The 27,793-nt window shown below is 33.0% G+C and overlaps 3 protein-coding genes and 2 long non-coding RNA genes across 6 annotated transcripts; 3 read left to right on the top strand and 2 right to left on the bottom strand.

Moving 5' to 3' along the window:
* Window positions 1–13,844: 13,844 nt before the first annotated feature.
* Window positions 13,845–14,729, top strand: LOC124341697. Of its 2 annotated transcripts, none has more exons than XR_006918568.1 (3): window positions 13,845–13,893; window positions 14,395–14,482; window positions 14,553–14,729. It is a non-coding gene; the product is annotated as an uncharacterized LOC124341697 (long non-coding RNA). The 2 variants fall into 2 exon arrangements; XR_006918569.1 differs by lacking the exon at window positions 13,845–13,893 and adding an exon at window positions 13,947–14,296.
* Window positions 14,730–14,801: 72 nt separating this feature from the next.
* Window positions 14,802–16,781, top strand: LOC124344436. The gene is made up of 9 exons (XM_046797978.1): window positions 14,802–14,869; window positions 14,907–15,015; window positions 15,072–15,182; window positions 15,256–15,339; window positions 15,400–15,816; window positions 15,883–15,990; window positions 16,057–16,292; window positions 16,364–16,545; window positions 16,610–16,781. Exons 2-9 carry the CDS (start codon window positions 14,937–14,939, stop codon window positions 16,779–16,781), a joined length of 1,389 nt encoding a protein of 462 aa, XP_046653934.1. The 5' UTR covers window positions 14,802–14,869; window positions 14,907–14,936.
* A 2-nt stretch (window positions 16,782–16,783) lies between these two features.
* LOC124341692 lies at window positions 16,784–18,636 on the top strand. The gene is made up of 7 exons (XM_046794625.1): window positions 16,784–17,206; window positions 17,266–17,383; window positions 17,444–17,535; window positions 17,596–17,719; window positions 17,785–17,898; window positions 17,963–18,118; window positions 18,173–18,636. The coding sequence occupies exons 1-7, from the start codon at window positions 16,868–16,870 to the stop codon at window positions 18,604–18,606; spliced, it is 1,377 nt and encodes a 458-aa protein (XP_046650581.1). The 5' UTR covers window positions 16,784–16,867; the 3' UTR covers window positions 18,607–18,636.
* A 1,580-nt stretch (window positions 18,637–20,216) lies between these two features.
* LOC124341824 lies at window positions 20,217–22,082 on the bottom strand. Its single transcript, XM_046794770.1, has 4 exons — window positions 21,845–22,082; window positions 21,590–21,770; window positions 21,356–21,521; window positions 20,217–21,298 (listed from the first exon to the last, which is right to left on the bottom strand). The coding sequence occupies exons 1-4, from the start codon at window positions 22,016–22,018 to the stop codon at window positions 20,314–20,316; spliced, it is 1,506 nt and encodes a 501-aa protein (XP_046650726.1). The 5' UTR covers window positions 22,019–22,082; the 3' UTR covers window positions 20,217–20,313.
* A 977-nt stretch (window positions 22,083–23,059) lies between these two features.
* LOC124342341 lies at window positions 23,060–23,910 on the bottom strand. The gene is made up of 3 exons (XR_006918777.1): window positions 23,493–23,910; window positions 23,307–23,394; window positions 23,060–23,236 (listed from the first exon to the last, which is right to left on the bottom strand). It is a non-coding gene; the product is annotated as an uncharacterized LOC124342341 (long non-coding RNA).
* Between the last annotated feature and the right edge of the window lie 3,883 nt (window positions 23,911–27,793).

Genomic DNA, 27,793 nt, shown 5'->3' with positions numbered 1-27,793 from the left:
GAGGCAATTTTTGGGTCCAAAAATAGAGGCAATTTTTGTGTCCAAAAATAGAGGCAATTTTTGGGTCCAAAAAAACGAGGCAATTTTTGTGTCCAAAAATAGAGGCAATTTTTGTGTCCAAAAATAGAGGCCATTTTTGTGTCTGTTTTTTGCCCAAAAATAGAGGCCATTTTTGTGTCTGTTTTTTGCCCAAAAATAGAGGCCATTTTTGTGTCTGTTTTTTGACCAGAAATAGAGGCAATTTTTGTGTTTTTTTTTGCCCAAAAATAGAGGGAATTTTTGTGTCTGTTTTTTGCCCAAAATTAGAGGCCATTTTTGTGTCCAAAAATAGAGGCAATTTTTGTGTCCAAAAATAGAGGAAATTTTTGTGTCCAAAAATAGAGGAAATTTTTGTGTCCAAAAATAGAGGCAATTTTTGTGTCCAAAAATAGAGGCCATTTTTGTGTCTGTTTTTTGCCCAAAAATAGAGGCCATTTTTGTGTCTGTTTTTTGCCCAAAAATAGAGGCCATTTTTGTGTCTGTTTTTTTACCAGAAATAGAGGCAATTTTTGTGTCTGTTTTATGCCCAAAAATAGAGGCAATTTTTATGTCTGTTTTTTGCCCAAAAATAGAGGGAATTTTTGTGTCTGTTTTTTGCCCAAAATTAGAGGCCATTTTTGTGTCCAAAAATAGAGGCAATTTTTGTGTCCAAAAATATAGGCCATTTTTGTGTCCAAAAATATAGGCAATTTTTGTGTCCAAAAATAGAGGCCATTTTTGTGTCCAAAAATAGAGGCCATTTTTGTGTCCAAAAATAGAGGCCATTTTTGTGTCCAAAAATAAAGGCAATTTTTGTGTCCAAAAATAGAGGCAATTTTTGTGTCCAAAAATAGAGGCCATTTTTGTGTCCAAAAATAGAGGCCATTTTTGTGTCCAAAAATAAAGGCAATTTTTGTGTCCAAAAATAGAGGCAATTTTTTTGCCCAAAATTAGAGGCCATTTTTGTGTCCAAAAATAGAGGCAATTTTTGTGTCCAAAAATAGAGGAAATTTTTGTGTCCAAAAATAGAGGAAATTTTTGTGTCCAAAAATAGAGGCAATTTTTGTGTCCAAAAATAGAGGCCATTTTTGTGTCTGTTTTTTGCCCAAAAATAGAGGCCATTTTTGTGTCTGTTTTTTGCCCAAAAATAGAGGCCATTTTTGTGTCTGTTTTTTTACCAGAAATAGAGGCAATTTTTGTGTCTGTTTTATGCCCAAAAATAGAGGCAATTTTTATGTCTGTTTTTTGCCCAAAAATAGAGGGAATTTTTGTGTCTGTTTTTTGCCCAAAATTAGAGGCCATTTTTGTGTCCAAAAATAGAGGCCATTTTTGTGTCCAAAAATAAAGGCAATTTTTGTGTCCAAAAATAGAGGCCATTTTTGTGTCCAAAAATAGAGGCCATTTTTGTGTCCAAAAATAGAGGCAATTTTTGTGTCTGTTTTTTGCCCAAAAATAGAGGCAATTTTTGTGTCCAAAAATAGAGGCAATTTTTGTGTCCAAAAATAGAGGCAATTTTTGTGTCCAAAAATAGAGGCAATTTTTGTGTCCAAAAATAGAGGCAATTTTTGTGTCCAAAAATAGAGGCAATTTTTGTGTCCAAAAATAGAGGCCATTTTTGTGTTCAAAAATAGAGGCAATTTTTGGGTCCAAAAATAGAGGCAATTTTTGTGTCCAAAAATAGAGGCAATTTTTGGGTCAAAAAATAGAGGCAATTTTTGTGTCCAAAAATAGAGGCAATTTTTGTGTCCAAAAATAGAGGCAATTTTTGTGTCCAAAAATAGAGGCAATTTTTGTGTCCAAAAATAGAGGCCATTTTTGTGTTCAAAAATAGAGGCAATTTTTGGGTCCAAAAATAGAGGCAATTTTTGTGTCCAAAAATAGAGGCAATTTTTGGGTCAAAAAAAACGAGGCAATTTTTGTGTCCAAAAATAGAGGCAATTTTTGTGTCCAAAAATAGAGGCCATTTTTGTGTCTGTTTTTTGCCCAAAAATAGAGGCCATTTTTGTGTCTGTTTTTTGCCCAAAAATAGAGGCCATTTTTGTGTCTGTTTTTTGACCAGAAATAGAGGCAATTTTTGTGTTTTTTTTTGCCCAAAAATAGAGGGAATTTTTGTGTCTGTTTTTTGCCCAAAATTAGAGGCCATTTTTGTGTCCAAAAATAGAGGCAATTTTTGTGTCCAAAAATAAAGGAAATTTTTGTGTCCAAAAATAGAGGAAATTTTTGTGTCCAAAAATAGAGGCAATTTTTGTGTCCAAAAATAGAGGCAATTTTTGTGTCTGTTTTTTGCCCAAAAATAGAGGCCATTTTTGTGTCTGTTTTTTGCCCAAAAATAGAGGCCATTTTTGTGTCTGTTTTTTTACCAGAAATAGAGGCAATTTTTGTGTCTGTTTTATGCCCAAAAATAGAGGCAATTTTTATGTCTGTTTTTTGCCCAAAAATAGAGGGAATTTTTGTGTCTGTTTTTTGCCCAAAATTAGAGGCCATTTTTGTGTCCAAAAATAGAGGCAATTTTTGTGTCCAAAAATATAGGCCATTTTTGTGTCCAAAAATATAGGCAATTTTTGTGTCCAAAAATAGAGGCCATTTTTGTGTCCAAAAATAGAGGCCATTTTTGTGTCCAAAAATAGAGGCCATTTTTGTGTCCAAAAATAAAGGCAATTTTTGTGTCCAAAAATAGAGGCAATTTTTGTGTCCAAAAATAGAGGCCATTTTTGTGTCCAAAAATAGAGGCCATTTTTGTGTCCAAAAATAAAGGCAATTTTTGTGTCCAAAAATAGAGGCAATTTTTTTGCCCAAAATTAGAGGCCATTTTTGTGTCCAAAAATAGAGGCAATTTTTGTGTCCAAAAATAGAGGAAATTTTTGTGTCCAAAAATAGAGGAAATTTTTGTGTCCAAAAATAGAGGCAATTTTTGTGTCCAAAAATAGAGGCCATTTTTGTGTCTGTTTTTTGCCCAAAAATAGAGGCCATTTTTGTGTCTGTTTTTTGCCCAAAAATAGAGGCCATTTTTGTGTCTGTTTTTTTACCAGAAATAGAGGCAATTTTTGTGTCTGTTTTATGCCCAAAAATAGAGGCAATTTTTATGTCTGTTTTTTGCCCAAAAATAGAGGGAATTTTTGTGTCTGTTTTTTGCCCAAAATTAGAGGCCATTTTTGTGTCCAAAAATAGAGGCCATTTTTGTGTCCAAAAATAAAGGCAATTTTTGTGTCCAAAAATAGAGGCCATTTTTGTGTCCAAAAATAGAGGCCATTTTTGTGTCCAAAAATAGAGGCAATTTTTGTGTCTGTTTTTTGCCCAAAAATAGAGGCAATTTTTGTGTCCAAAAATAGAGGCAATTTTTGTGTCCAAAAATAGAGGCAATTTTTGTGTCCAAAAATAGAGGCAATTTTTGTGTCCAAAAATAGAGGCAATTTTTGTGTCCAAAAATAGAGGCAATTTTTGTGTCCAAAAATAGAGGCCATTTTTGTGTTCAAAAATAGAGGCAATTTTTGGGTCCAAAAATAGAGGCAATTTTTGTGTCCAAAAATAGAGGCAATTTTTGGGTCAAAAAATAGAGGCAATTTTTGTGTCCAAAAATAGAGGCAATTTTTGTGTCCAAAAATAGAGGCAATTTTTGTGTCCAAAAATAGAGGCAATTTTTGTGTCCAAAAATAGAGGCCATTTTTGTGTTCAAAAATAGAGGCAATTTTTGGGTCCAAAAATAGAGGCAATTTTTGTGTCCAAAAATAGAGGCAATTTTTGGGTAAAAAAAAACGAGGCAATTTTTGTGTCCAAAAATAGAGGCAATTTTTGTGTCCAAAAATAGAGGCCATTTTTGTGTCTGTTTTTTGCCCAAAAATAGAGGCCATTTTTGTGTCTGTTTTTTGCCCAAAAATAGAGGCCATTTTTGTGTCTGTTTTTTGACCAGAAATAGAGGCAATTTTTGTGTTTTTTTTTGCCCAAAAATAGAGGGAATTTTTGTGTCTGTTTTTTGCCCAAAATTAGAGGCCATTTTTGTGTCCAAAAATAGAGGCAATTTTTGTGTCCAAAAATAAAGGAAATTTTTGTGTCCAAAAATAGAGGAAATTTTTGTGTCCAAAAATAGAGGCAATTTTTGTGTCCAAAAATAGAGGCCATTTTTGTGTCTGTTTTTTGCCCAAAAATAGAGGCCATTTTTGTGTCTGTTTTTTGCCCAAAAATAGAGGCCATTTTTGTGTCTGTTTTTTTACCAGAAATAGAGGCAATTTTTGTGTCTGTTTTATGCCCAAAAATAGAGGCAATTTTTATGTCTGTTTTTTGCCCAAAAATAGAGGGAATTTTTGTGTCTGTTTTTTGCCCAAAATTAGAGGCCATTTTTGTGTCCAAAAATAGAGGCAATTTTTGTGTCCAAAAATATAGGCCATTTTTGTGTCCAAAAATATAGGCAATTTTTGTGTCCAAAAATAGAGGCCATTTTTGTGTCCAAAAATAGAGGCCATTTTTGTGTCCAAAAATAGAGGCCATTTTTGTGTCCAAAAATAAAGGCAATTTTTGTGTCCAAAAATAGAGGCAATTTTTGTGTCCAAAAATAGAGGCCATTTTTGTGTCCAAAAATAGAGGCAATTTTTGTGTCTGTTTTTTGCCCAAAAATAGAGGCAATTTTTGTGTCCAAAAATAGAGGCAATTTTTGTGTCCAAAAATAGAGGCAATTTTTGTGTCCAAAAATAGAGGCAATTTTTGTGTCCAAAAATAGAGGCAATTTTTGTGTCCAAAAATAGAGGCCATTTTTGTGTTCAAAAATAGAGGCAATTTTTGGGTCCAAAAATAGAGGCAATTTTTGTGTCCAAAAATAGAGGCAATTTTTGGGTCAAAAAATAGAGGCAATTTTTGGGTCCAAAATTAGAGGCAATTTTTGTGTCCAAAAATAGAGGCCACTTTTGTGTCCAAAAATAGAGGCAATTTTTGTGTCCAAAAATAGAGGCCATTTTTGTGTCCAAAAATAGAGGCCACTTTTGTGTCCAAAAATAGAGGCAATTTTTGTGTCCGTTTTTTGCCCAAAAATAGAGGCAATTTTTGTGACCAAAAATTAAGGCAATTTTTGTGTCCAAAAATAGAGGCAATTTTTGTGTCTGTTTTTTGCCCAAAAATAGAGGCCATTTTTGTGTCCAAAATTAGAGGCAATTTTTGTGTCCAAAAATAGAGGCAATTTTTGTGTCCAAAAATAGAGGCAATTTTTGTGTCCAAAAATAGAGGCCATTTTTGTGTCCAAAAATAGAGGCCATTTTTGTGTCCAAAAATAGAGGCAATTTTTGTGTCCAAAAGTAGAGGCAATTTTTGGGTCCAAAAATAGAGGCAATTTTTGTGTCCAAAAATAGAGGCAATTTTTGTTTCCAAAAATAGAGGCAATTTTTGTGTCCAAAAATAGAGGCAATTTTTGTGTCCAAAAAAACGAGGCAATTTTTGTGTCCAAAAATAGAGGCAATTTTTGTGTCCAAAAATAGAGGCCATTTTTGTGTCTGTTTTTTGCCCAAAAATAGAGGCCATTTTTGTGTCTGTTTTTTGACCAGAAATAGAGGCAATTTTTGTGTTTTTTTTTGCCCAAAAATAGAGGGAATTTTTGTGTCTGTTTTTTGCCCAAAATTAGAGGCCATTTTTGTGTCCAAAAATAGAGGCAATTTTTGTGTCCAAAAATAGAGGAAATTTTTGTGTCCAAAAATAGAGGCAATTTTTGTGTCCAAAAATAGAGGCCATTTTTGTGTCTGTTTTTTGCCCAAAAATAGAGGCCATTTTTGTGTCTGTTTTTTGCCCAAAAATAGAGGCCATTTTTGTGTCTGTTTTTTGACCAGAAATAGAGGCAATTTTTGTGTCTGTTTTATGCCCAAAAATAGAGGCAATTTTTATGTCTGTTTTTTGCCCAAAAATAGAGGGAATTTTTGTGTCTGTTTTTTGCCCAAAATTAGAGGCCATTTTTGTGTCCAAAAATAGAGGCAATTTTTGTGTCCAAAAATAGAGGCCATTTTTGTGTCTGTTTTTTGCCCAAAAATAGAGGCCATTTTTGTGTCTGTTTTTTGCCCAAAAATAGAGGCCATTTTTGTGTCTGTTTTTTGACCAGAAATAGAGGCAATTTTTGTGTTTTTTTTTGCCCAAAAATAGAGGGAATTTTTGTGTCTGTTTTTTGCCCAAAATTAGAGGCCATTTTTGTGTCCAAAAATAGAGGCAATTTTTGTGTCCAAAAATAGAGGAAATTTTTGTGTCCAAAAATAGAGGAAATTTTTGTGTCCAAAAATAGAGGCAATTTTTGTGTCCAAAAATAGAGGCAATTTTTGTGTCCAAAAATAGAGGCCATTTTTGTGTCTGTTTTTTGCCCAAAAATAGAGGCCATTTTTGTGTCTGTTTTTTGCCCAAAAATAGAGGCCATTTTTGTGTCTGTTTTTTGCCCAAAAATAGAGGCCATTTTTGTGTCTGTTTTTTGACCAGAAATAGAGGCAATTTTTGTGTCTGTTTTATGCCCAAAAATAGAGGCAATTTTTATGTCTGTTTTTTGCCCAAAAATAGAGGGAATTTTTGTGTCTGTTTTTTGCCCAAAATTAGAGGCCATTTTTGTGTCCAAAAATAGAGGCAATTTTTGTGTCCAAAAATAGAGGCCATTTTTGTGTCTGTTTTTTGCCCAAAATTAGAGGCCATTTTTTTGTCCAAAAATAGAGGCAATTTTTGTGTCCAAAAATAGAGGAAATTTTTGTGTCCAAAAATAGAGGAAATTTTTGTGTCCAAAAATAGAGGCAATTTTTGTGTCCAAAAATAGAGGCCATTTTTGTGTCTGTTTTTTGCCCAAAAATAGAGGCCATTTTTGTGTCTGTTTTTTGCCCAAAAATAGAGGCCATTTTTGTGTCTGTTTTTTTACCAGAAATAGAGGCAATTTTTGTGTCTGTTTTATGCCCAAAAATAGAGGCAATTTTTATGTCTGTTTTTTGCCCAAAAATAGAGGGAATTTTTGTGTCTGTTTTTTGCCCAAAATTCGAGGCCATTTTTGTGTCCAAAAATAGAGGCAATTTTTGTGTCCAAAAATATAGGCCATTTTTGTGTCCAAAAATATAGGCAATTTTTGTGTCCAAAAATAGAGGCCATTTTTGTGTCCAAAAATAGAGGCCATTTTTGTGTCCAAAAATAAAGGCAATTTTTGTGTCCAAAAATAGAGGCAATTTTTGTGTCCAAAAATAGAGGCCATTTTTGTGTCCAAAAATAGAGGCAATTTTTGTGTCTGTTTTTTGCCCAAAAATAGAGGCCATTTTTGTGTCCAAAAATAGAGGCAATTTTTGTGTCCAAAAATAGAGGCAATTTTTGTGTCCAAAAATAGAGGCAATTTTTGTGTCCAAAAATAGAGGCAATTTTTGTGTCCAAAAATAGAGGCAATTTTTGTGTCCAAAAATAGAGGCCATTTTTGTGTTCAAAAATAGAGGCAATTTTTGGGTCCAAAAATAGAGGCAATTTTTGTGTTTAAAAATAGAGGCAATTTTTGGGTCAAAAAATAGAGGCAATTTTTGGGTCCAAAATTAGAGGCAATTTTTGTGTCCAAAAATAGAGGCCACTTTTGTGTCCAAAAATAGAGGCAATTTTTGTGTCCAAAAATAGAGGCCATTTTTGTGTCCAAAAATAGAGGCCACTTTTGTGTCCAAAAATAGAGGCAATTTTTGTGTCCGTTTTTTGCCCAAAAATAGAGGCAATTTTTGTGACCAAAAATTAAGGCAATTTTTGTGTCCAAAAATAGAGGCAATTTTTGTGTCTGTTTTTTGCCCAAAAATAGAGGCCATTTTTGTGTCCAAAATTGGAGGCAATTTTTGTGTCCAAAAATAGAGGCAATTTTTGTGTCCAAAAATAGAGGCAATTTTTGTGTCCAAAAATAGAGGCCATTTTTGTGTCCAAAAATAGAGGCCATTTTTGTGTCCAAAAATAGAGGCAATTTTTGTGTCCAAAAATAGAGGCAATTTTTGGGTCCAAAAATAGAGGCAATTTTTGTGTCCAAAAATAGAGGCCATTTTTGTTTCCAAAAATAGAGGCAATTTTTGTGTCCAAAAATAGAGGCAATTTTTGTGTCCAAAAAAACGAGGCCATTTTTGTGTCCAAAAATAGAGGCCATTTTTGTGTCCAAAAATAGAGGCAATTTTTGTGTCCAAAAATAGAGGCAATTTTTGGGTCCAAAAATAGAGGCAATTTTTGTGTCCAAAAATAGAGGCCACTTTTGTGTCCAAAAATAGAGGCAATTTTTGTGTCCGTTTTTTGCCCAAAAATAGAGGCAATTTTTGTGACCAAAAATTAAGGCAATTTTTGTGTCCAAAAATAGAGGCAATTTTTGTGTCTGTTTTTTGCCCAAAAATAGAGGCCATTTTTGTGTCCAAAATTAGAGGCAATTTTTGTGTCCAAAAATAGAGGCAATTTTTGTGTCCAAAAATAGAGGCAATTTTTGTGTCCAAAAATAGAGGCCATTTTTGTGTCCAAAAATAGAGGCCATTTTTGTGTCCAAAAATAGAGGCCATTTTTGTGTCCAAAAATAGAGGCAATTTTTGTGTCCAAAAATAGAGGCAATTTTTGGGTCCAAAAATAGAGGCAATTTTTGTGTCCAAAAATAGAGGCAATTTTTGTTTCCAAAAATAGAGGCAATTTTTGTGTCCAAAAATAGAGGCAATTTTTGTGTCCAAAAAAACGAGGCAATTTTTGTGTCCAAAAATAGAGGCCATTTTTGTGTCTGTTTTTTGCCCAAAAATAGAGGCCATTTTTGTGTCTGTTTTTTGACCAGAAATAGAGGCAATTTTTGTGTTTTTTTTTGCCCAAAAATAGAGGGAATTTTTGTGTCTGTTTTTTGCCCAAAATTAGAGGCCATTTTTGTGTCCAAAAATAGAGGCAATTTTTGTGTCCAAAAATAGAGGAAATTTTTGTGTCCAAAAATAGAGGCAATTTTTGTGTCCAAAAATAGAGGCCATTTTTGTGTCTGTTTTTTGCCCAAAAATAGAGGCCATTTTTGTGTCTGTTTTTTGCCCAAAAATAGAGGCCATTTTTGTGTCTGTTTTTTGCCCAAAAATAGAGGCCATTTTTGTGTCTGTTTTTTGACCAGAAATAGAGGCAATTTTTGTGTCTGTTTTATGCCCAAAAATAGAGGCAATTTTTATGTCTGTTTTTTGCCCAAAAATAGAGGGAATTTTTGTGTCTGTTTTTTGCCCAAAATTAGAGGCCATTTTTGTGTCCAAAAATAGAGGCAATTTTTGTGTCCAAAAATAGAGGAAATTTTTGTGTCCAAAAATAGAGGCAATTTTTGTGTCCAAAAATAGAGGCAATTTTTGTGTCTGTTTTTTGCCCAAAAATAGAGGCAATTTTTGTGTCTGTTTTTTGCCCAAAAATAGAGGGAATTTTTGTGTCTGTTTTTTGCCCAAAATTAGAGGCCATTTTTGTGTCCAAAAATAGAGGCAATTTTTGTGTCCAAAAATATAGGCCATTTTTGTGTCCAAAAATATAGGCAATTTTTGTGTCCAAAAATAGAGGCCATTTTTGTGTCCAAAAATAGAGGCCATTTTTGTGTCCAAAAATAGAGGCCATTTTTGTGTCCAAAAATAAAGGCAATTTTTGTGTCCAAAAATAGAGGCAATTTTTGTGTCCAAAAATAGAGGCCATTTTTGTGTCCAAAAATAGAGGCAATTTTTGTGTCTGTTTTTTGCCCAAAAATAGAGGCCATTTTTGTGTCCAAAAATAGAGGCAATTTTTGTGTCCAAAAATAGAGGCAATTTTTGTGTCCAAAAATAGAGGCAATTTTTGTGTCCAAAAATAGAGGCAATTTTTGTGTCCAAAAATAGAGGCAATTTTTGTGTCCAAAAATAGAGGCCATTTTTGTGTTCAAAAATAGAGGCAATTTTTGGGTCCAAAAATAGAGGCAATTTTTGTGTCCAAAAATAGAGGCAATTTTTGGGTCCAAAAAAACGAGGCAATTTTTGTGTCCAAAAATAGAGGCAATTTTTGTGTCCAAAAATAGAGGCCATTTTTGTGTCTGTTTTTTGCCCAAAATTAGAGGCCATTTTTGTGTCCAAAAATAGAGGCAATTTTTGTGTCCAAAAATAGAGGAAATTTTTGTGTCCAAAAATAGAGGAAATTTTTGTGTCCAAAAATAGAGGCAATTTTTGTGTCCAAAAATAGAGGCAATTTTTGTGTCTGTTTTTTGCCCAAAAATAGAGGCAATTTTTGTGTCTGTTTTTTGCCCAAAAATAGAGGCCATTTTTGTGTCTGTTTTTTTACCAGAAATAGAGGCAATTTTTGTGTCTGTTTTATGCCCAAAAATAGAGGCAATTTTTATGTCTGTTTTTTGCCCAAAAATAGAGGGAATTTTTGTGTCTGTTTTTTGCCCAAAATTAGAGGCCATTTTTGTGTCCAAAAATAGAGGCAATTTTTGTGTCCAAAAATATAGGCCATTTTTGTGTCCAAAAATATAGGCCATTTTTGTGTCCAAAAATATAGGCAATTTTTGTGTCCAAAAATAGAGGCCATTTTTGTGTCCAAAAATAGAGGCCATTTTTGTGTCCAAAAATAGAGGCCATTTTTGTGTCCAAAAATAAAGGCAATTTTTGTGTCCAAAAATAGAGGCAATTTTTGTGTCCAAAAATAGAGGCCATTTTTGTGTCCAAAAATAGAGGCCATTTTTGTGTCCAAAAATAGAGGCAATTTTTGTGTCTGTTTTTTGCCCAAAAATAGAGGCCATTTTTGTGTCCAAAAATAGAGGCAATTTTTGTGTCCAAAAATAGAGGCCATTTTTGTGTCCAAAAATAGAGGCCATTTTTGTGTCCAAAAATAGAGGCCATTTTTGTGTTCAAAAATAGAGGCAATTTTTGTGTCCAAAAATAGAGGCAATTTTTGTGTCCAAAAATAGAGGCCATTTTTGTGTCCAAAAATAGAGGCCATTTTTGTGTCCAAAAATAGAGGCCATTTTTGTGTTCAAAAATAGAGGCAATTTTTGGGTCCAAAAATAGAGGCAATTTTTGTGTCCAAAAATAGAGGCAATTTTTGGGTCAAAAAATAGAGGCAATTTTTGGGTCCAAAATTAGAGGCAATTTTTGTGTCCAAAAATAGAGGCCACTTTTGTGTCCAAAAATAGAGGCAATTTTTGTGTCCAAAAATAGAGGCCATTTTTGTGTCCAAAAATAGAGGCCACTTTTGTGTCCAAAAATAGAGGCAATTTTTGTGTCCGTTTTTTGCCCAAAAATAGAGGCAATTTTTGTGACCAAAAATTAAGGCAATTTTTGTGTCCAAAAATAGAGGCAATTTTTGTGTCTGTTTTTTGCCCAAAAATAGAGGCCATTTTTGTGTCCAAAATTAGAGGCAATTTTTGTGTCCAAAAATAGAGGCAATTTTTGTGTCCAAAAATAGAGGCAATTTTTGTGTCCAAAAATAGAGGCCATTTTTGTGTCCAAAAATAGAGGCCATTTTTGGGTCCAAAAATAGAGGCAATTTTTGTGTCCAAAAATAGAGGCAATTTTTGTTTCCAAAAATAGAGGCAATTTTTGTGTCCAAAAATAGAGGCAATTTTTGTGTCCAAAAAAACGAGGCAATTTTTGTGTCCAAAAATAGAGGCAATTTTTGTGTCCAAAAATAGAGGCCATTTTTGTGTCTGTTTTTTGCCCAAAAATAGAGGCCATTTTTGTGTCTGTTTTTTTACCAGAAATAGAGGCAATTTTTGTGTTTTTTTTTGCCCAAAAATAGAGGGAATTTTTGTGTCTGTTTTTTGCCCAAAATTAGAGGCCATTTTTGTGTCCAAAAATAGAGGCAATTTTTGTGTCCAAAAATAGAGGAAATTTTTGTGTCCAAAAATAGAGGCAATTTTTGTGTCCAAAAATAGAGGCCATTTTTGTGTCTGTTTTTTGCCCAAAAATAGAGGCCATTTTTGTGTCTGTTTTTTGCCCAAAAATAGAGGCCATTTTTGTGTCTGTTTTTTGACCAGAAATAGAGGCAATTTTTGTGTCTGTTTTATGCCCAAAAATAGAGGCAATTTTTATGTCTGTTTTTTGCCCAAAAATAGAGGGAATTTTTGTGTCTGTTTTTTGCCCAAAATTAGAGGCCATTTTTGTGTCCAAAAATAGAGGCAATTTTTGTGTCCAAAAATAGAGGAAATTTTTGTGTCCAAAAATAGAGGCAATTTTTGTGTCCAAAAATAGAGGCAATTTTTGTGTCTGTTTTTTGCCCAAAAATAGAGGCAATTTTTGTGTCTGTTTTTTGCCCAAAAATAGAGGCCATTTTTGTGTCTGTTTTTTGCCCAAAAATAGAGGCCATTTTTGTGTCTGTTTTTTTACCAGAAAAAGAGGCAATGTGTCTGTTTTATGCCGAAAAATAGAGGCAATTTTTATGTCTGTTTTTTGCCCAAAAATAGAGGGAATTTTTGTGTCTGTTTTTTGCCCAAAATTAGAGGCCATTTTTGTGTCCAAAAATAGAGGTAATTTTTGTGTCCAAAAATAGAGGAAATTTTTGTGTCCAAAAATAGAGGCAATTTTTGTGTCCAAAAATAGAGGCCATTTTTGTGTCTGTTTTTGCCCAAAAATAGAGGCCATTTTTGTGTCTGTTTTTTGACCAGAAATAGAGGCAATTTTTGTGTCTGTTTTATGCCCAAAAATAGAGGCAATTTTTATGTCTGTTTTTTGCCCAAAAATAGAGGGAATTTTTGTGTCTGTTTTTTGCCCAAAAATAGAGGCCATTTTTGTGTCCAAAAATAGAGGCAATTTTTGTGTCCAAAAATAGAGGCAATTTTTGTGTCCAAAAATAGAGGCAATTTTTGTGTCTGTTTTTTGCCCAAAAATAGATGCAATTTTTGTGTCTGTTTTTTGCCCAAAAATAGATGCAATTTTTGTGTCTGTTTTTTGCCCAAAAATAGATGCAATTTTTGTGTCTGTTTTTTGCCCAAAAATAGAGGCCATTTTTGTGTCCAAAAATAGAGGCAATTTTTGTGTCCAAAAATAGATGCAATTTTTGTGTCTGTTTTTTGCCCAAAAATAGAGGCCATTTTTGTGTCCAAAAATAGAGGCAATTTTTGTGTCCAAAAATAGAGGCAATTTTTGTGTCCAAAAATAGAGGCAATTTTTGTGTCCAAAAATAGAGGCAATTTTTGTGTCCAAAAATAGAGGCCATTTTTGTGTCCAAAAATAGAGGCCATTTTTGTGTCCAAAAATAGAGGCCATTTTTGTGTTCAAAAATAGAGGCAATTTTTGGGTCCAAAAATAGAGGCAATTTTTGTGTCCAAAAATAGAGGCAATTTTTGGGTCAAAAAATAGAGGCAATTTTTGGGTCCAAAATTAGAGGCAATTTTTGTGTCCAAAAATAGAGGCCACTTTTGTGTCCAAAAATAGAGGCAATTTTTGTGTCCAAAAATAGAGGCCATTTTTGTGTCCAAAAATAGAGGCCACTTTTGTGTCCAAAAATAGAGGCAATTTTTGTGTCCGTTTTTTGCCCAAAAATAGAGGCAATTTTTGTGACCAAAAATTAAGGCAATTTTTGTGTCCAAAAATAGAGGCAATTTTTGTGTCTGTTTTTTGCCCAAAAATAGAGGCCATTTTTGTGTCCAAAATTAGAGGCAATTTTTGTGTCCAAAAATAGAGGCAATTTTTGTGTCCAAAAATAGAGGCAATTTTTGTGTCCAAAAATAGAGGCCATTTTTGTGTCCAAAAATAGAGGCCATTTTTGTGTCCAAAAATAGAGGCAATTTTTGTGTCCAAAAATAGAGGCAATTTTTGGGTCCAAAAATAGAGGCAATTTTTGTGTCCAAAAATAGAGGCAATTTTTGTTTCCAAAAATAGAGGCAATTTTTGTGTCCAAAAAAACGAGGCAATTTTTGTGTCCAAAAATCAACACGGAACTGGTGAGCTAGCTCAAACGCTCGTCCTCAAAATGCGCTCTCAGGTTAGTAGGGAAAAACGAGTGCTGCCGCGGTGGCCAATTTGTCGTTCCAGATTTGTTGATTTCGGCGGCCATTTTGTTTTTTCTTAAATAGGCCCGTATATTTTTACTTTATTTTCTTATTAATTATCAATATTTGAGCTTTTTTATGGTGTTTTTCGTGCTTAGCTTTTAAATTAACCCTATGTTTATCTATTTCCAGTCATTTTGTCTTAATATTGTTACCAGATTTCTTTCTCTCTCTTGCCTAGGAACTGTCAAAATGGTTAATTTGTTATTTTAAGATATATTTATCATATTAAGTAACTCAGTTTATTACAGGTGAGATTTCCTTCAGTAACCTGCTTTTTTTCCCATCAAAATACCCCCATTTGTTTGTAAAATATCAATTATGGGGTATGGCTTGGTCAGTTCGCTAAGTTGTTCCTTGAATTTTACATTCTGTCTTTAGGTAGTTTGCAGCCATTCAATTTTATTAACCATTATCTATTATTATTTATCCAGGGACCCTTTTTCTGAAGAAATTACCAGTATTATTGGTTATCAGTTGGATTTTCTTCATCGTGAACTATGAAGGCTAGAATGAGAACATGTAAGTTGTTTTTCTTTTATTGGAATAGCTTCCATTGTATTTCAATTAATTTAAATGTGTTCTTTGATAGGTTCCTGTGTTAAGCAACCTCATACAGATTCAGATTCAGTTTTATATTCTTAGTTTAGTTAAAATTTTCCTTCGCTCTGAAGCATAGGGTAAAATGGAGTTTTGTTAATTTGAACTTAAATTTGAATTGTTTTAAGTGGATCTCAATTAATTATTATGTTTTGTTTCATATTTTATTTGTAAACAGTCTAAATTTTGCAAATTCAATTTATTTGAAAATACAAAATTTAATTTTTTAAATTTGGATACTGTTTAGTACTTTTTGCAGACGCATCTTTCTGTTTACATTTTTCAGTTCGGCTGTCCCCACTGTCAACTGTTGTAATTTAATAGTGTTTTAATTTTTTAATTCTAGAGTAGCTATTGAATTCGTTTAATTGGAAATATGGAACGTAAAGGTTGTGATTTAAGAAGCGAAGAACAAAAGGCTCGAGTTAAGAAGTACAATGACAGTCGAAGAAAAGGTTTGTGTTTTTTAGACAAATGAAATATTTCAAATGTTAAATTTGCTTTATTTAAGGAATGAAATCTTTCGGACTATTTGCTAGTGGTGCGGATAACTCAGGAGACGGTTCTAAACAGAAAAGTTCTGAACTTGTTGCTCAAAGTAGGAATAAGCGAAAGAGAGATGGTAAACTTGATTGTTTTATTCTTTGTATATCTTATTCCAAAACTACTTTATTTTTCTACTTTGATTGTTTTAGAAAGTTTTTATCGGTGGCCAGATATCCATGATCAACCAGCTGATTCATGTGATTTTGAACCAGATTTCAACCAAACTGTACCCCGTAAGAACAGTTTTTAAATGTTTGTAGTATTATCATATTAATTTCTTTTCGTGTCCATAGAATTCCTGCAAAGTGCTCTTGAAAGTTTTTCTCTCTTAGAGCAAAATACTGGACTGTCTAGTGAAATCATGAAATCAGCTAATGACCGTCTTGACAAAATGAAGAAGGATAAAAGAGCAGTGAAAAGAAACAAAGAATGTTTAGATGAAGCTTGGTTAGAAATGGAACAAGAGGTCTTCTCTGCATTTGTTTGTTCAAAAGCCTGTTTGAAAAAAGAATGTGAATCCTGCTTTGAGAAACACGAAATCCTGATTAAGTGTTATCACTGTAAAAAGCATTTATGTGCTCGATGTGATTTAGTTCCTCACTTAAATAGTCCTTTTCATCAAAGAACAGTTTTTTTTATTGATTTCACATCAAAACATCTGTTGTCTCATGAATTTATAGATCCCAAAAGTGGAGTTGTTTTTCAGAAAGGTATTATTTATTCTATGGATTGATGACATTTATTTTTAATAATTATATTATTTAAAACATTATCAGAAATAGCTGTTCCTGTTTTTAGTCGAAATTCCTGCAAAAATTGTAATCAGACTGGAACTGTTTCCTCCCTAGCGGGATCTAAACCATGTATTGTGGTCACTATGGATGGTAATCGCCCAAACACTTGCAATTTACATAAATCTGTGGAGGAATAATTTATAATTTTCATTACAGGAAGATTTGATTTGTACGAATCAGTATTTCAGTGTAAAAGTTGTGATTCAATTTACCCTGCAGAAATTCAAGACTACATTGCGTCTGGTTACTTTCCTGGAAACCCCAAAAGAACGAATTTTTTTATTTCTTCTGATCTCTCAGAGTTTTGGTTTCATCTCAAGTATTTAACACCTGGTACCTCCGAACAAAAATTTCTTGAAACATTATCTGCCAAATCACTCAAGGCAGGAAGGGTAAGACTGAATCAAAATCTATGTATTTTTATTGATAATTTTTTTAATTTTTTATCATATTGAAATACTAGAATGGTACAATAAATACTCCGCTTTTTAACAAAGCCGTGAAGGCTTATGAATATATCAGTCACTTAGTTGATACCAAAATTTGTAAAATGGAGAAGCGGCGATGCAGATCTTGCACTCCATTTCAATTGTCGTGCCATCCTGATGGCGATCACAAGTTAATCAAAAGAAGACGCCTCAATGAGTATTAATTAAAAGGTTATAGTGTTATCATTTTAAAAAATATTTTTAAACGTTTTTCTCTTTAGACGAGTTAAAAGGTCATGGTACGGCGATGCCATAATTATGCGGGATGAAGACTTTGATGTCTTAAACAAAAAAATCAACAGTTATAAACCGCAAGTATGGTACTATAGAATATTTATATTTTTTCTCTATACTGTATTCTATTTACGTGATTTCAGGGTAAAAATACAATAGGAGCTCAAAAATGTGGAAACTCGCAGTTTGAGGCTGCCCGAGAAGTTTCGAAACGATTTAAGGGGTTAGAGGTAACCGGCAACGTAATGACGTCCTGTGGGCATGGCGTAATTCAGTGCTCAATTGACATGCACGAAGGGGAAACCTTCCGTCATACCTTTGCATCTCATGTTAAAGTGCACTCACTGAAAAACCAAAAACAGCATAAGAATTTAAATATTACTGAAACCGAAAAGAACACTGAAGATGAATCTGCAAACACCGTTTTTTTTGGACCAAAATTTTTTGTCAACGACGTCGTGTGTCAATACTGGCCATTCGCGATCAAGATGGGAGAGCTATCAGAGGCCTACTCATATCTTACTTCTGATATGGTCCCTTTCCTCTCTCGGCTACACGGCCAAGCGCATAGCTGGCCATGCCAAGTATTGAAATTTATTAGAAAAAGATAATTTTATATTAATTATTTCGTTTGTCGTTACAGATCCTACATTTTGGTCATTGGAGAGATGGATCAGCTGGAACTTTAGGAGAAGAACAGGAACAAGTATTTTCTACTTTTTCAAGCTATAGTAATTCAACAAAAACAATGGGAGCAGCAAGTATGGAGTGGTTTTTATTGTTTTCATTATTTATATATGACAGTTCGAATTATTAATCAGACAGACGAGATTTTTTAACCGGAGCAATGTTTTATTGGAACGGCAGAAAAGAAAAAGGAATGGCTCGTACTCTCACTAGACGAATGCTGATTGTATAACAACTAGTAATGTTATCGATTTAATATTCGTAAATTAACACTTAACATCTTTAGGCTATATATAGAGTTCAGTTTTATCATGAAAGACTGAACAAATTACTATCAGCGAAAAAAATGAAATTGTCTGAATTACCTGTAATTCAAGCTTCGTTGGAAGAAGAGGCCCGTGTTGCACGAGGTAACTGAAAAGTCTGAAGTATATAACGCTTATTTTCTTCGTTTCTAAAACTTCTTTGAATTTAGAGAAAGAGAAGATCGTCAAATTAAAGTGGGATTACCTATCGGAGTTAAAAAGTGAACTGGAACGAATTCACTTCCAACACGTAACTTTGCACGACAGAATTTCGAGTGTGGCAGGTAATAAGGTCCTTAAGGTGAAATGTAAGTAATTGTATACTAATTACCCTTTTTGTTTTTCTAGTTTCTTGCAAATGGCGAACTAAACTTAGAAGAAAGCAAACTTTATTAAAAGCGAAAGCTGTTACAGTAATGAACGACATAAACGACCTGGCTAACGTTATGGTGACCGAGCAAAATTTCTTGGATGGCGTTTTTCCGTGGGATTCTAACCAAAACGGTAATTTAATTCAAATGCGATAAAAAATAAGTTGCTATAACTTCTTCATTTTAGTTTCGTTCAAGGATAACTTCAAATTAGTTGATTGTTGGATGCTGTACAAACGAAACACAGAACAGATTCTTCAATGCAAACTAGAAATGTCACAATTCATCACAACAATCAGTGAAGATATTTTGTCGATGCAACATGAAATAAGAAACTACAACTCGACGGATGAATTCTCTTTCTCTGTAAGCAACTGCCCAATGAATATTTCTGTATTTCAACAATCTGAAATAGTCATCAAAATGCAAGAAGTGAAACGTCTCGAAATGTTATTGTCAGACTCGCTCGCCTTAAAACAATACTTTTATGAAGAAAATTTAGATGATGATGATTTGGTTTTCGAAGATGATTGTATGGATGATTATATTGCTGATGGTGATGGTATTGACAAAGATGATTTATGTGATGAAATTGAATGTTCTTCCGACGATGAATTTTAAATACATGAGATGATTCGTGTTTTGATTGAACAATCTTTCACAGCATTATTAATAGTTTGAAAAGACAAATTTAAAGCCTACCTATTCAAAAATTGGTTATAAGATATCTTCTTTCTAATGTGAATTTATAGTACATTTTTTGCGGTCATCAACGAATATACGCAAGAAAAATTTTTGCGGTCATCAACGAATACACGCAAGGAGAAGTAAACGTAGAAGCCATGAAATAATAATGTAGCATATGACCAGGTTTATTGTCAAATTTTAAGTTTTGCGCATTATTTAAAATATTGCTTATTTGCTATAAGAATAAAAGCAAACTTTTTAAAGTTGATGAAATGTATTTCTAAGAAAATGTGAATTGCGGAAGATGAATAATGTTAAGATAAATGAAGGAACCATCAAACCATAATGTACGAACAGGTATATTAACAAATTCAAATGTTGTGCGTAAAGCACTATCTCACATTACACTTTTCAAAATTACGGACACATCGTATCGTGTATCAAAATTAAATAACATAACTGAATATCTCTCATTATAGGAAGCTTTCGTTTCGGTAAAATTACAAATGAAATTATGAAACTCAATTCTCTTTTCCGTTTTATCGTTATTTTCACTTATGCGCTGGAGTAAAAACATAAACTAATGCTACTAAAGCTTTCTTACTTTTACTAATGAAATTTTTTAAGTAACAATGAACATGAATTTTAACAATTATTGATTCCCGTAAAATATAATCTAGTTGGAATACAACATTCGGTCACAATTGAAAAAATTGTTTATAGAAAAGGGGACGAGGTTCAAGCGCCAGATACATTTTTTTTGTGGAGATCATCGAAACGTTATTATGAAATGAATGCTAGCGCACCATATTTGGAAGAAAGTCTTATACATTATCCATGTATGTAAATTCCTATTATTTTTACAATGTTTTTAGAATCATGCTGAAGTATTTTCACTATTTTGCGTGGAAGCGTATAGCATAAGCGTCAGCGTTAAAAATCGCCTGGCGTATTACAGGTAGATGCATAGAAAATGGACGGTATTTTACTTCAAATTTGGATTCAGCGTTGAATTTCGAGTATAAGGTGCTAATTTCATAATTTTTTTCTGGAATTTGTCGATTGCGTCAAAAAAATTTTCGCTAAAAAGGTCGCCTAGATCATGTAAGCGAGTTGCTTCGTTTTGGTTCTACCAAAAAATTGGTCGAAAACGAATAACTCTCGCAGGCTACCTATAAAAATGATGAGATTTACACTACGTACTCAACTTTTTACACTAAATTCAATAATGATCTCTAAAACAGTATATTTTATATGCGTGCACTTTAATTCTTACAAAACAATTTTATCACGATCACGCATATAATTCTATGTAGGCTAACGCTAATAACATAACATTATTGCACTTAAAGTCAACTTTTCACGCGGTATCGGAATATGGATTCAAAACAGTGTATGTGCTGCTCAAATCTAACTTAATCAGTTCTTTGTTTTTTACTTTAAAAAACTTCAATCAGGTTAACTAATTTTGACTAATTTTCAAAATAAATGATACTGTACTTTACATATGCAGTATAATTAGAAAAACAGTAAACATGAATCCATAAATGACACAAAGATTTTATTTCGTTTCAAGATTACAATACATTAATTTAAAAAACACGTTGCGCAATGACGACAATATTCATCCGACACAAATATTCACTTTTTCTGTGTACTTGATGGAGGAGAGCAGCTGTCATCTCTGGGCAGTTGGTTTTTCTTTAAAGGTGCATTAACAGATGTTTTCCTTCCTTTTTCTGGTGTACATAAGTATGAAAGTATGGAACAACTGGTATGTTTAATTTTTTTCTTTACAGGTGCACTTTGAACAGTTTCCGTTTCTTTTTCTGATGTACAATGAGAGAGTATGGCACAGCTGGTAGTAAGAGATTGATTGGTATTTTCCCCATTTTCAGGGTATTTGCGCTTTCTAGCAGCGGCAACAGCCGAAAATGCTTTATTTTTAGATCTAGATTTCTCTAAAGGTAAACCTCCATTAATACCTTCCGAACTTTCTGATTGGCAAGTTGGTTTCTGTTTGGTACGACGTGTCTCGCTAGGCGAATCCTTCGTTTTCTCAACTGACTTGAGTAAACTCTTAGCAGGAAATGAAAATTTGGTAGAAATATCACAGTTGATATTTGAGTGCGTATTTGCCTTTAAAGAAGGCACGAGGGAATTCGTAGATCTCACTGGGGAAACAATTTTCGGTTGACTTAGAGAGTCAAGTGCCATTGCTTCATCCTCAGAAAATTCAAATATGTCTAGAGGGTTTTCTAACAAAGATAGTGGGTTATCGTTTGCCAAATTTTCATCGTCAGTTACTATGGAGACAAGGGAAATTTCTTCGGAAGTTGTGATTTTAGTAATAGGCGTTTCACAAATTGAATCTTGTCCGTGAATGGGATCTTCATTGATTCGGTCCTTCACTAAACTGACTGAAAGATTGGACGAACAAATTTTCTGTGGGGTGTAAGACTGGGATGATGTGACATTATTTGGTGCTGATGGTAAACATGCAGAGCTTTTCGCAATCAAATTTGGAGGGGGAGAACAAGTAACTGGACCTTGAATTGGATTTGATTTTTTGTTCACCGGCTTTTTGGGTTTCACAGATGCTAACTTCTCATTCTTCTTTTTTCTCCTGTAGAAAGATAATAATATAATGAAAGCAATAGTTTTTCATTGAATAAATTCTTACTGTTCTTCCAGCAATTTCAGCCTTTTCACTGTAGCTGCCTTTTTTACAGCAATTGCAACTTCATTTCTTGCAATTTCTGTTGTATTTTTGTCATTTTCATCAATGACTGAATCCATGGTTTTCTTAGTAACATGTTTCTTTTCAGGTTTTTTCCCAGAATAAGGTCCTACATAAAGAAAAAAAAAATATGTGGTTAAACGAGTTTTAATTTAAGTCTTGAAAGGTTCAATTTACCAATCCATGTTTTAGTAGCTGTATCTAATGTCGAGTAAACTTTTTCTCCCAGCTTTGTGGAATACAAGAACCCATCAGCATGTTCTCCAAAAGATTCTAAAAATCTGGTTGGAATTTTTTTGTTCGGTGCTACATAGCATAAGATGGTTTGAACTTTCGCATGAATGCTGAGTTCTTCAGCCTAAATAAATTCATAATTTTAATGATCAGAGAACGTAACGGTGTAAAACGCTTGTTATTAAAGTCAAAACTTACCAAATCCCGCATCTTTTTTATTTTCCTTTTGGTTGAAGCTGCAGAAAAAGGGCCTCTGATGGTAGGTATCTGTCTATCAGTAAAAGCACCCAAGCATAAGTGCATGGGTTTTTCATTACTTCCCACATTTGAATCTTCATTACTTTCTGACATATCATCTTCATTTTCATCCATATTTTGTTATAAAAACACTCAATTTAAAGAAAGGAATTTTTTAAAGAACAAATTTGTCCACGAGGAAAGCAAAATTGTGATACTGGCTTTAACTTCGTCTGTACAATAAACAATCGATTATCGATACGATATCAATAAACTACAAATGTTAACCGAAACTAGTATTGTATGTAACATAAAAACTAACGACATTTCAGAAATGGATAATAAACTGTAATATTTTTCTTCAACTTATTTCATTCAATTAAAAGAACTATTTCAAACAACTTTTCCTAAAACAGTTTTGAAGATATTTAACTTACAATTTTGTCACATTTAGTTTAAAATATCAAATTAAAGTATAATAAATTCATAACCAATTCTTTTTTTCCATAAAGCCTTCAAACATTTCAACTTGATTCTTGCCATTGTGAACCAAGCATCGTGTGAAACATGAAACAAATCCACAGCTTGACCACAAGTCTCTGAAAACTGAGAAAAACATTCTGAAAAATATAAAAGTAGACCAAAAATGATTTAGAAGAAGATAGGAAAAATATTAGATTTACCATTTCTTTTACGATTCTTACTTTTAGCCACAGAAATTAGTCCAGTCTTTTGTTCTAAGAGAGAAAAACTTTCAGGAGCACTTTGCAGGAATTCTAGGGACACGAAAAGAAATTAATATGATAATACTACAAACATTTAAAAACTGCTCTTACGGGGTACAGTTTGGTTTAAATCTGGTTCAAAATCAAATGAATCAGCTGGTTGATCATGGATATCTGGCCACCGATAAAAACTTTCTAAAACAATCAAAGTAGAATAATAAAGTAGTTTTGGAATAAGATACACAAAGAATAAAACAATCAAGGTTACCATCTCTCTCAAAATCTCTCTAAAAACGCAGCATATTACAGTTGACAGTGGGGACAGCCGAACTGAAAAATGTAAACAAGTATAGAAAGATGCGTCTGCAAAAAGTGCTAAACAGTATCCAAATTTAAAAAATTAAATTGTATTTTCAAATAAATTGAATTTGCAAAATTTAGACTGTTTACAAATAAAATATGAAACAAAACATAATAATTAATTGAGATCCACTTAAAACAATTCAAATTTAAGTTCAAATTAACAAAACTCCATTTTACCCTATGCTTCAGAGCGAAGGAAAATTTTAACTAAACTAAGAATATAAAACTGAATCTGAATCTGTATGAGGTTGCTTAACACAGGAACCTATCAAAGAACACATTTAAATTAATTGAAATACAATGGAAGCTATTCCAATAAAAGAAAAACAACTTACATGTTCTCATTCTAGCCTTCATAGTTCACGATGAAGAAAATCCAACTGATAACCAATAATACTGGTAATTTCTTCAGAAAAAGGGTCCCTGGATAAATAATAATAGATAATGGTTAATAAAATTGAATGGCTGCAAACTACCTAAAGACAGAATGTAAAATTCAAGGAACAACTTAGCGAACTGACCAAGCCATACCCCATAATTGATATTTTACAAACAAATGGGGGTATTTTGATGGGAAAAAAAGCAGGTTACTGAAGGAAATCTCACCTGTAATAAACTGAGTTACTTAATATGATAAATATATCTTAAAATAACAAATTAACCATTTTGACAGTTCCTAGGCAAGAGAGAGAAAGAAATCTGGTAACAATATTAAGACAAAATGACTGGAAATAGATAAACATAGGGTTAATTTAAAAGCTAAGCACGAAAAACACCATAAAAAAGCTCAAATATTGATAATTAATAAGAAAATAAAGTAAAAATATACGGGCCTATTTAAGAAAAAACAAAATGGCCGCCGAAATCAACAAATCTGGAACGACAAATTGGCCACCGCGGCAGCACTCGTTTTTCCCTACTACCCTGAGAGCGCATTTTGAGGACGAGCGTTTGAGCTAGCTCACCAGTTCCGTGTTGCCAAAAATAGAGGCAATTTTTGTGTCCAAAAATAGAGGCCATTTTTGTGTCTGTTTTTTGCCCAAAAATAGAGGCCATTTTTGTGTCTGTTTTTTTACCAGAAATAGAGGCAATTTTTGTGTTTTTTTTTGCCCAAAAATAGAGGGAATTTTTGTGTCTGTTTTTTGCCCAAAATTAGAGGCCATTTTTGTGTCCAAAAATAGAGGCAATTTTTGTGTCCAAAAATAGAGGAAATTTTTGTGTCCAAAAATAGAGGCAATTTTTGTGTCCAAAAATAGAGGCCATTTTTGTGTCTGTTTTTTGCCCAAAAATAGAGGCCATTTTTGTGTCTGTTTTTTGCCCAAAAATAGAGGGAATTTTTGTGTCTGTTTTTTGCCCAAAATTAGAGGCCATTTTTGTGTCCAAAAATAGAGGCAATTTTTGTGTCCAAAAATAGAGGAAATTTTTGTGTCCAAAAATAGAGGCAATTTTTGTGTCCAAAAATAGAGGCAATTTTTGTGTCTGTTTTTTGCCCAAAAATAGAGGCAATTTTTGTGTCTGTTTTTTGCCCAAAAATAGAGGCCATTTTTGTGTCTGTTTTTTGCCCAAAAATAGAGGCCATTTTTGTGTCTGTTTTTTTACCAAAAAAAGAGGCAATGTGTCTGTTTTATGCCGAAAAATAGAGGCAATTTTTATGTCTGTTTTTTGCCCAAAAATAGAGGGAATTTTTGTGTCTGTTTTTTGCCCAAAATTAGAGGCCATTTTTGTGTCCAAAAATAGAGGCAATTTTTGTGTCCAAAAATAGAGGAAATTTTTGTGTCCAAAAATAGAGGCAATTTTTGTGTCCAAAAATAGAGGCCATTTTTGTGTCTGTTTTTTGCCCAAAAATAGAGGCCATTTTTGTGTCTGTTTTTTTACCAGAAATAGAGGCAATTTTTGTGTTTTTTTTTGCCCAAAAATAGAGGGAATTTTTGTGTCTGTTTTTTGCCCAAAATTAGAGGCCATTTTTGTGTCCAAAAATAGAGGCAATTTTTGTGTCCAAAAATAGAGGAAATTTTTGTGTCCAAAAATAGAGGCAATTTTTGTGTCCAAAAATAGAGGCCATTTTTGTGTCTGTTTTTTGCCCAAAAATAGAGGCCATTTTTGTGTCTGTTTTTTGCCCAAAAATAGAGGGAATTTTTGTGTCTGTTTTTTGCCCAAAATTAGAGGCCATTTTTGTGTCCAAAAATAGAGGCAATTTTTGTGTCCAAAAATAGAGGAAATTTTTGTGTCCAAAAATAGAGGCAATTTTTGTGTCCAAAAATAGAGGCAATTTTTGTGTCTGTTTTTTGCCCAAAAATAGAGGCAATTTTTGTGTCTGTTTTTTGCCCAAAAATAGAGGCCATTTTTGTGTCTGTTTTTTGCCCAAAAATAGAGGCCATTTTTGTGTCTGTTTTTTTACCAAAAAAAGAGGCAATGTGTCTGTTTTATGCCGAAAAATAGAGGCAATTTTTATGTCTGTTTTTTGCCCAAAAATAGAGGGAATTTTTGTGTCTGTTTTTTGCCCAAAATTAGAGGCCATTTTTGTGTCCAAAAATAGAGGCAATTTTTGTGTCCAAAAATAGAGGAAATTTTTGTGTCCAAAAATAGAGGCAATTTTTGTGTCCAAAAATAGAGGCCATTTTTGTGTCTGTTTTTTGCCCAAAAATAGAGGCCATTTTTGTGTCTGTTTTTTTACCAGAAATAGAGGCAATTTTTGTGTTTTTTTTTGCCCAAAAATAGATGCAATTTTTGTGTCTGTTTTTTGCCCAAAAATAGAGGCCATTTTTGTGTCCAAAAATAGAGGCAATTTTTGTGTCCAAAAATAGATGCAATTTTTGTGTCTGTTTTTTGCCCAAAAATAGAGGCCATTTTTGTGTCCAAAAATAGAGGCCACTTTTGTGTCCAAAAATAGAGGCAATTTTTGTGTCCGTTTTTTGCCCAAAAATAGAGGCAATTTTTGTGACCAAAAATTAAGGCAATTTTTGTGTCCAAAAATAGAGGCAATTTTTGTGTCTGTTTTTTGCCCAAAAATAGAGGCCATTTTTGTGTCCAAAATTAGAGGCAATTTTTGTGTCCAAAAATAGAGGCAATTTTTGTGTCCAAAAATAGAGGCAATTTTTGTGTCCAAAAATAGAGGCCATTTTTGTGTCCAAAAATAGAGGCCATTTTTGTGTCCAAAAATAGAGGCAATTTTTGTGTCCAAAAATAGAGGCAATTTTTGGGTCCAAAAATAGAGGCAATTTTTGTGTCCAAAAATAGAGGCAATTTTTGTTTCCAAAAATAGAGGCAATTTTTGTGTCCAAAAAAACGAGGCAATTTTTGTGTCCAAAAATAGAGGCAATTTTTGTGTCCAAAAATAGAGGCCATTTTTGTGTCTGTTTTTTGCCCAAAAATAGAGGCCATTTTTGTGTCTGTTTTTTTACCAGAAATAGAGGCAATTTTTGTGTTTTTTTTTTGCCCAAAAATAGAGGGAATTTTTGTGTCTGTTTTTTGCCCAAAATTAGAGGCCATTTTTGTGTCCAAAAATAGAGGCAATTTTTGTGTCCAAAAATAGAGGAAATTTTTGTGTCCAAAAATAGAGGCAATTTTTGTGTCCAAAAATAGAGGCCATTTTTGTGTCTGTTTTTTGCCCAAAAATAGAGGCCATTTTTGTGTCTGTTTTTTTACCAGAAATAGAGGCAATTTTTGTGTTTTTTTTTGCCCAAAAATAGAGGGAATTTTTGTGTCTGTTTTTTGCCCAAAATTAGAGGCCATTTTTGTGTCCAAAAATAGAGGCAATTTTTGTGTCCAAAAATAGAGGAAATTTTTGTGTCCAAAAATAGAGGCAATTTTTGTGTCCAAAAATAGAGGCCATTTTTGTGTCTGTTTTTTGCCCAAAAATAGAGGCCATTTTTGTGTCTGTTTTTTGCCCAAAAATAGAGGGAATTTTTGTGTCTGTTTTTTGCCCAAAATTAGAGGCCATTTTTGTGTCCAAAAATAGAGGCAATTTTTGTGTCCAAAAATAGAGGAAATTTTTGTGTCCAAAAATAGAGGCAATTTTTGTGTCCAAAAATAGAGGCAATTTTTGTGTCTGTTTTTTGCCCAAAAATAGAGGCAATTTTTGTGTCTGTTTTTTGCCCAAAAATAGAGGCCATTTTTGTGTCTGTTTTTTGCCCAAAAATAGAGGCCATTTTTGTGTCTGTTTTTTTACCAAAAAAAGAGGCAATGTGTCTGTTTTATGCCGAAAAATAGAGGCAATTTTTATGTCTGTTTTTTGCCCAAAAATAGAGGGAATTTTTGTGTCTGTTTTTTTGCCCAAAATTAGAGGCCATTTTTGTGTCCAAAAATAGAGGCAATTTTTGTGTCCAAAAATAGAGGAAATTTTTGTGTCCAAAAATAGAGGCAATTTTTGTGTCCAAAAATAGAGGCCATTTTTGTGTCTGTTTTTTGCCCAAAAATAGAGGCCATTTTTGTGTCTGTTTTTTTACCAGAAATAGAGGCAATTTTTGTGTTTTTTTTTTGCCCAAAAATAGAGGGAATTTTTGTGTCTGTTTTTTGCCCAAAATTAGAGGCCATTTTTGTGTCCAAAAATAGAGGCAATTTTTGTGTCCAAAAATAGAGGAAATTTTTGTGTCCAAAAATAGAGGCAATTTTTGTGTCCAAAAATAGAGGCCATTTTTGTGTCTGTTTTTTGCCCAAAAATAGAGGCCATTTTTGTGTCTGTTTTTTGCCCAAAAATAGAGGGAATTTTTGTGTCTGTTTTTTGCCCAAAATTAGAGGCCATTTTTGTGTCCAAAAATAGAGGCAATTTTTGTGTCCAAAAATAGAGGAAATTTTTGTGTCCAAAAATAGAGGCAATTTTTGT

Source organism: Daphnia pulicaria, chromosome 6, assembly GCF_021234035.1.
Source record: "Daphnia pulicaria isolate SC F1-1A chromosome 6, SC_F0-13Bv2, whole genome shotgun sequence".
Taxonomy (NCBI): domain Eukaryota; kingdom Metazoa; phylum Arthropoda; class Branchiopoda; order Diplostraca; family Daphniidae; genus Daphnia; species Daphnia pulicaria.
This window is presented reverse-complemented; position numbering and strand designations above follow the sequence as displayed.

What these genes read in the sequence shown, in the direction of transcription:
- LOC124344436 (XM_046797978.1), top strand. Translation starts at nt 14,937, where the DNA reads ATGGAACGTAAAGGTTGTGATTTAAGAAGCGAAGAACAAAAGGCTCGA. An exon ending in CAATGACAGTCGAAGAAAAG is followed by an intron (nt 15,016 to 15,071) that starts GTTTGTGTTTTT and finishes GCTTTATTTAAG; the next exon opens with GAATGAAATCTTTCGGACTA. An exon ending in TTTCAACCAAACTGTACCCC is followed by an intron (nt 15,340 to 15,399) that starts GTAAGAACAGTT and finishes TCGTGTCCATAG; the next exon opens with AATTCCTGCAAAGTGCTCTT.
- LOC124341692 (XM_046794625.1), top strand. Translation starts at nt 16,868, where the DNA reads ATGACGTCCTGTGGGCATGGCGTAATTCAGTGCTCAATTGACATGCAC. An exon ending in CGCATAGCTGGCCATGCCAA is followed by an intron (nt 17,207 to 17,265) that starts GTATTGAAATTT and finishes TTGTCGTTACAG; the next exon opens with ATCCTACATTTTGGTCATTG. An exon ending in AAAAACAATGGGAGCAGCAA is followed by an intron (nt 17,384 to 17,443) that starts GTATGGAGTGGT and finishes ATTATTAATCAG; the next exon opens with ACAGACGAGATTTTTTAACC.
- LOC124341824 (XM_046794770.1), bottom strand. Translation starts at nt 22,018, where the DNA reads ATGGATGAAAATGAAGATGATATGTCAGAAAGTAATGAAGATTCAAAT. An exon ending in TAAAAAAGATGCGGGATTTG is followed by an intron (nt 21,771 to 21,844) that starts GTAAGTTTTGAC and finishes GAATTTATTTAG; the next exon opens with GCTGAAGAACTCAGCATTCA. An exon ending in CTGAAATTGCTGGAAGAACA is followed by an intron (nt 21,299 to 21,355) that starts GTAAGAATTTAT and finishes ATCTTTCTACAG; the next exon opens with GAGAAAAAAGAAGAATGAGA.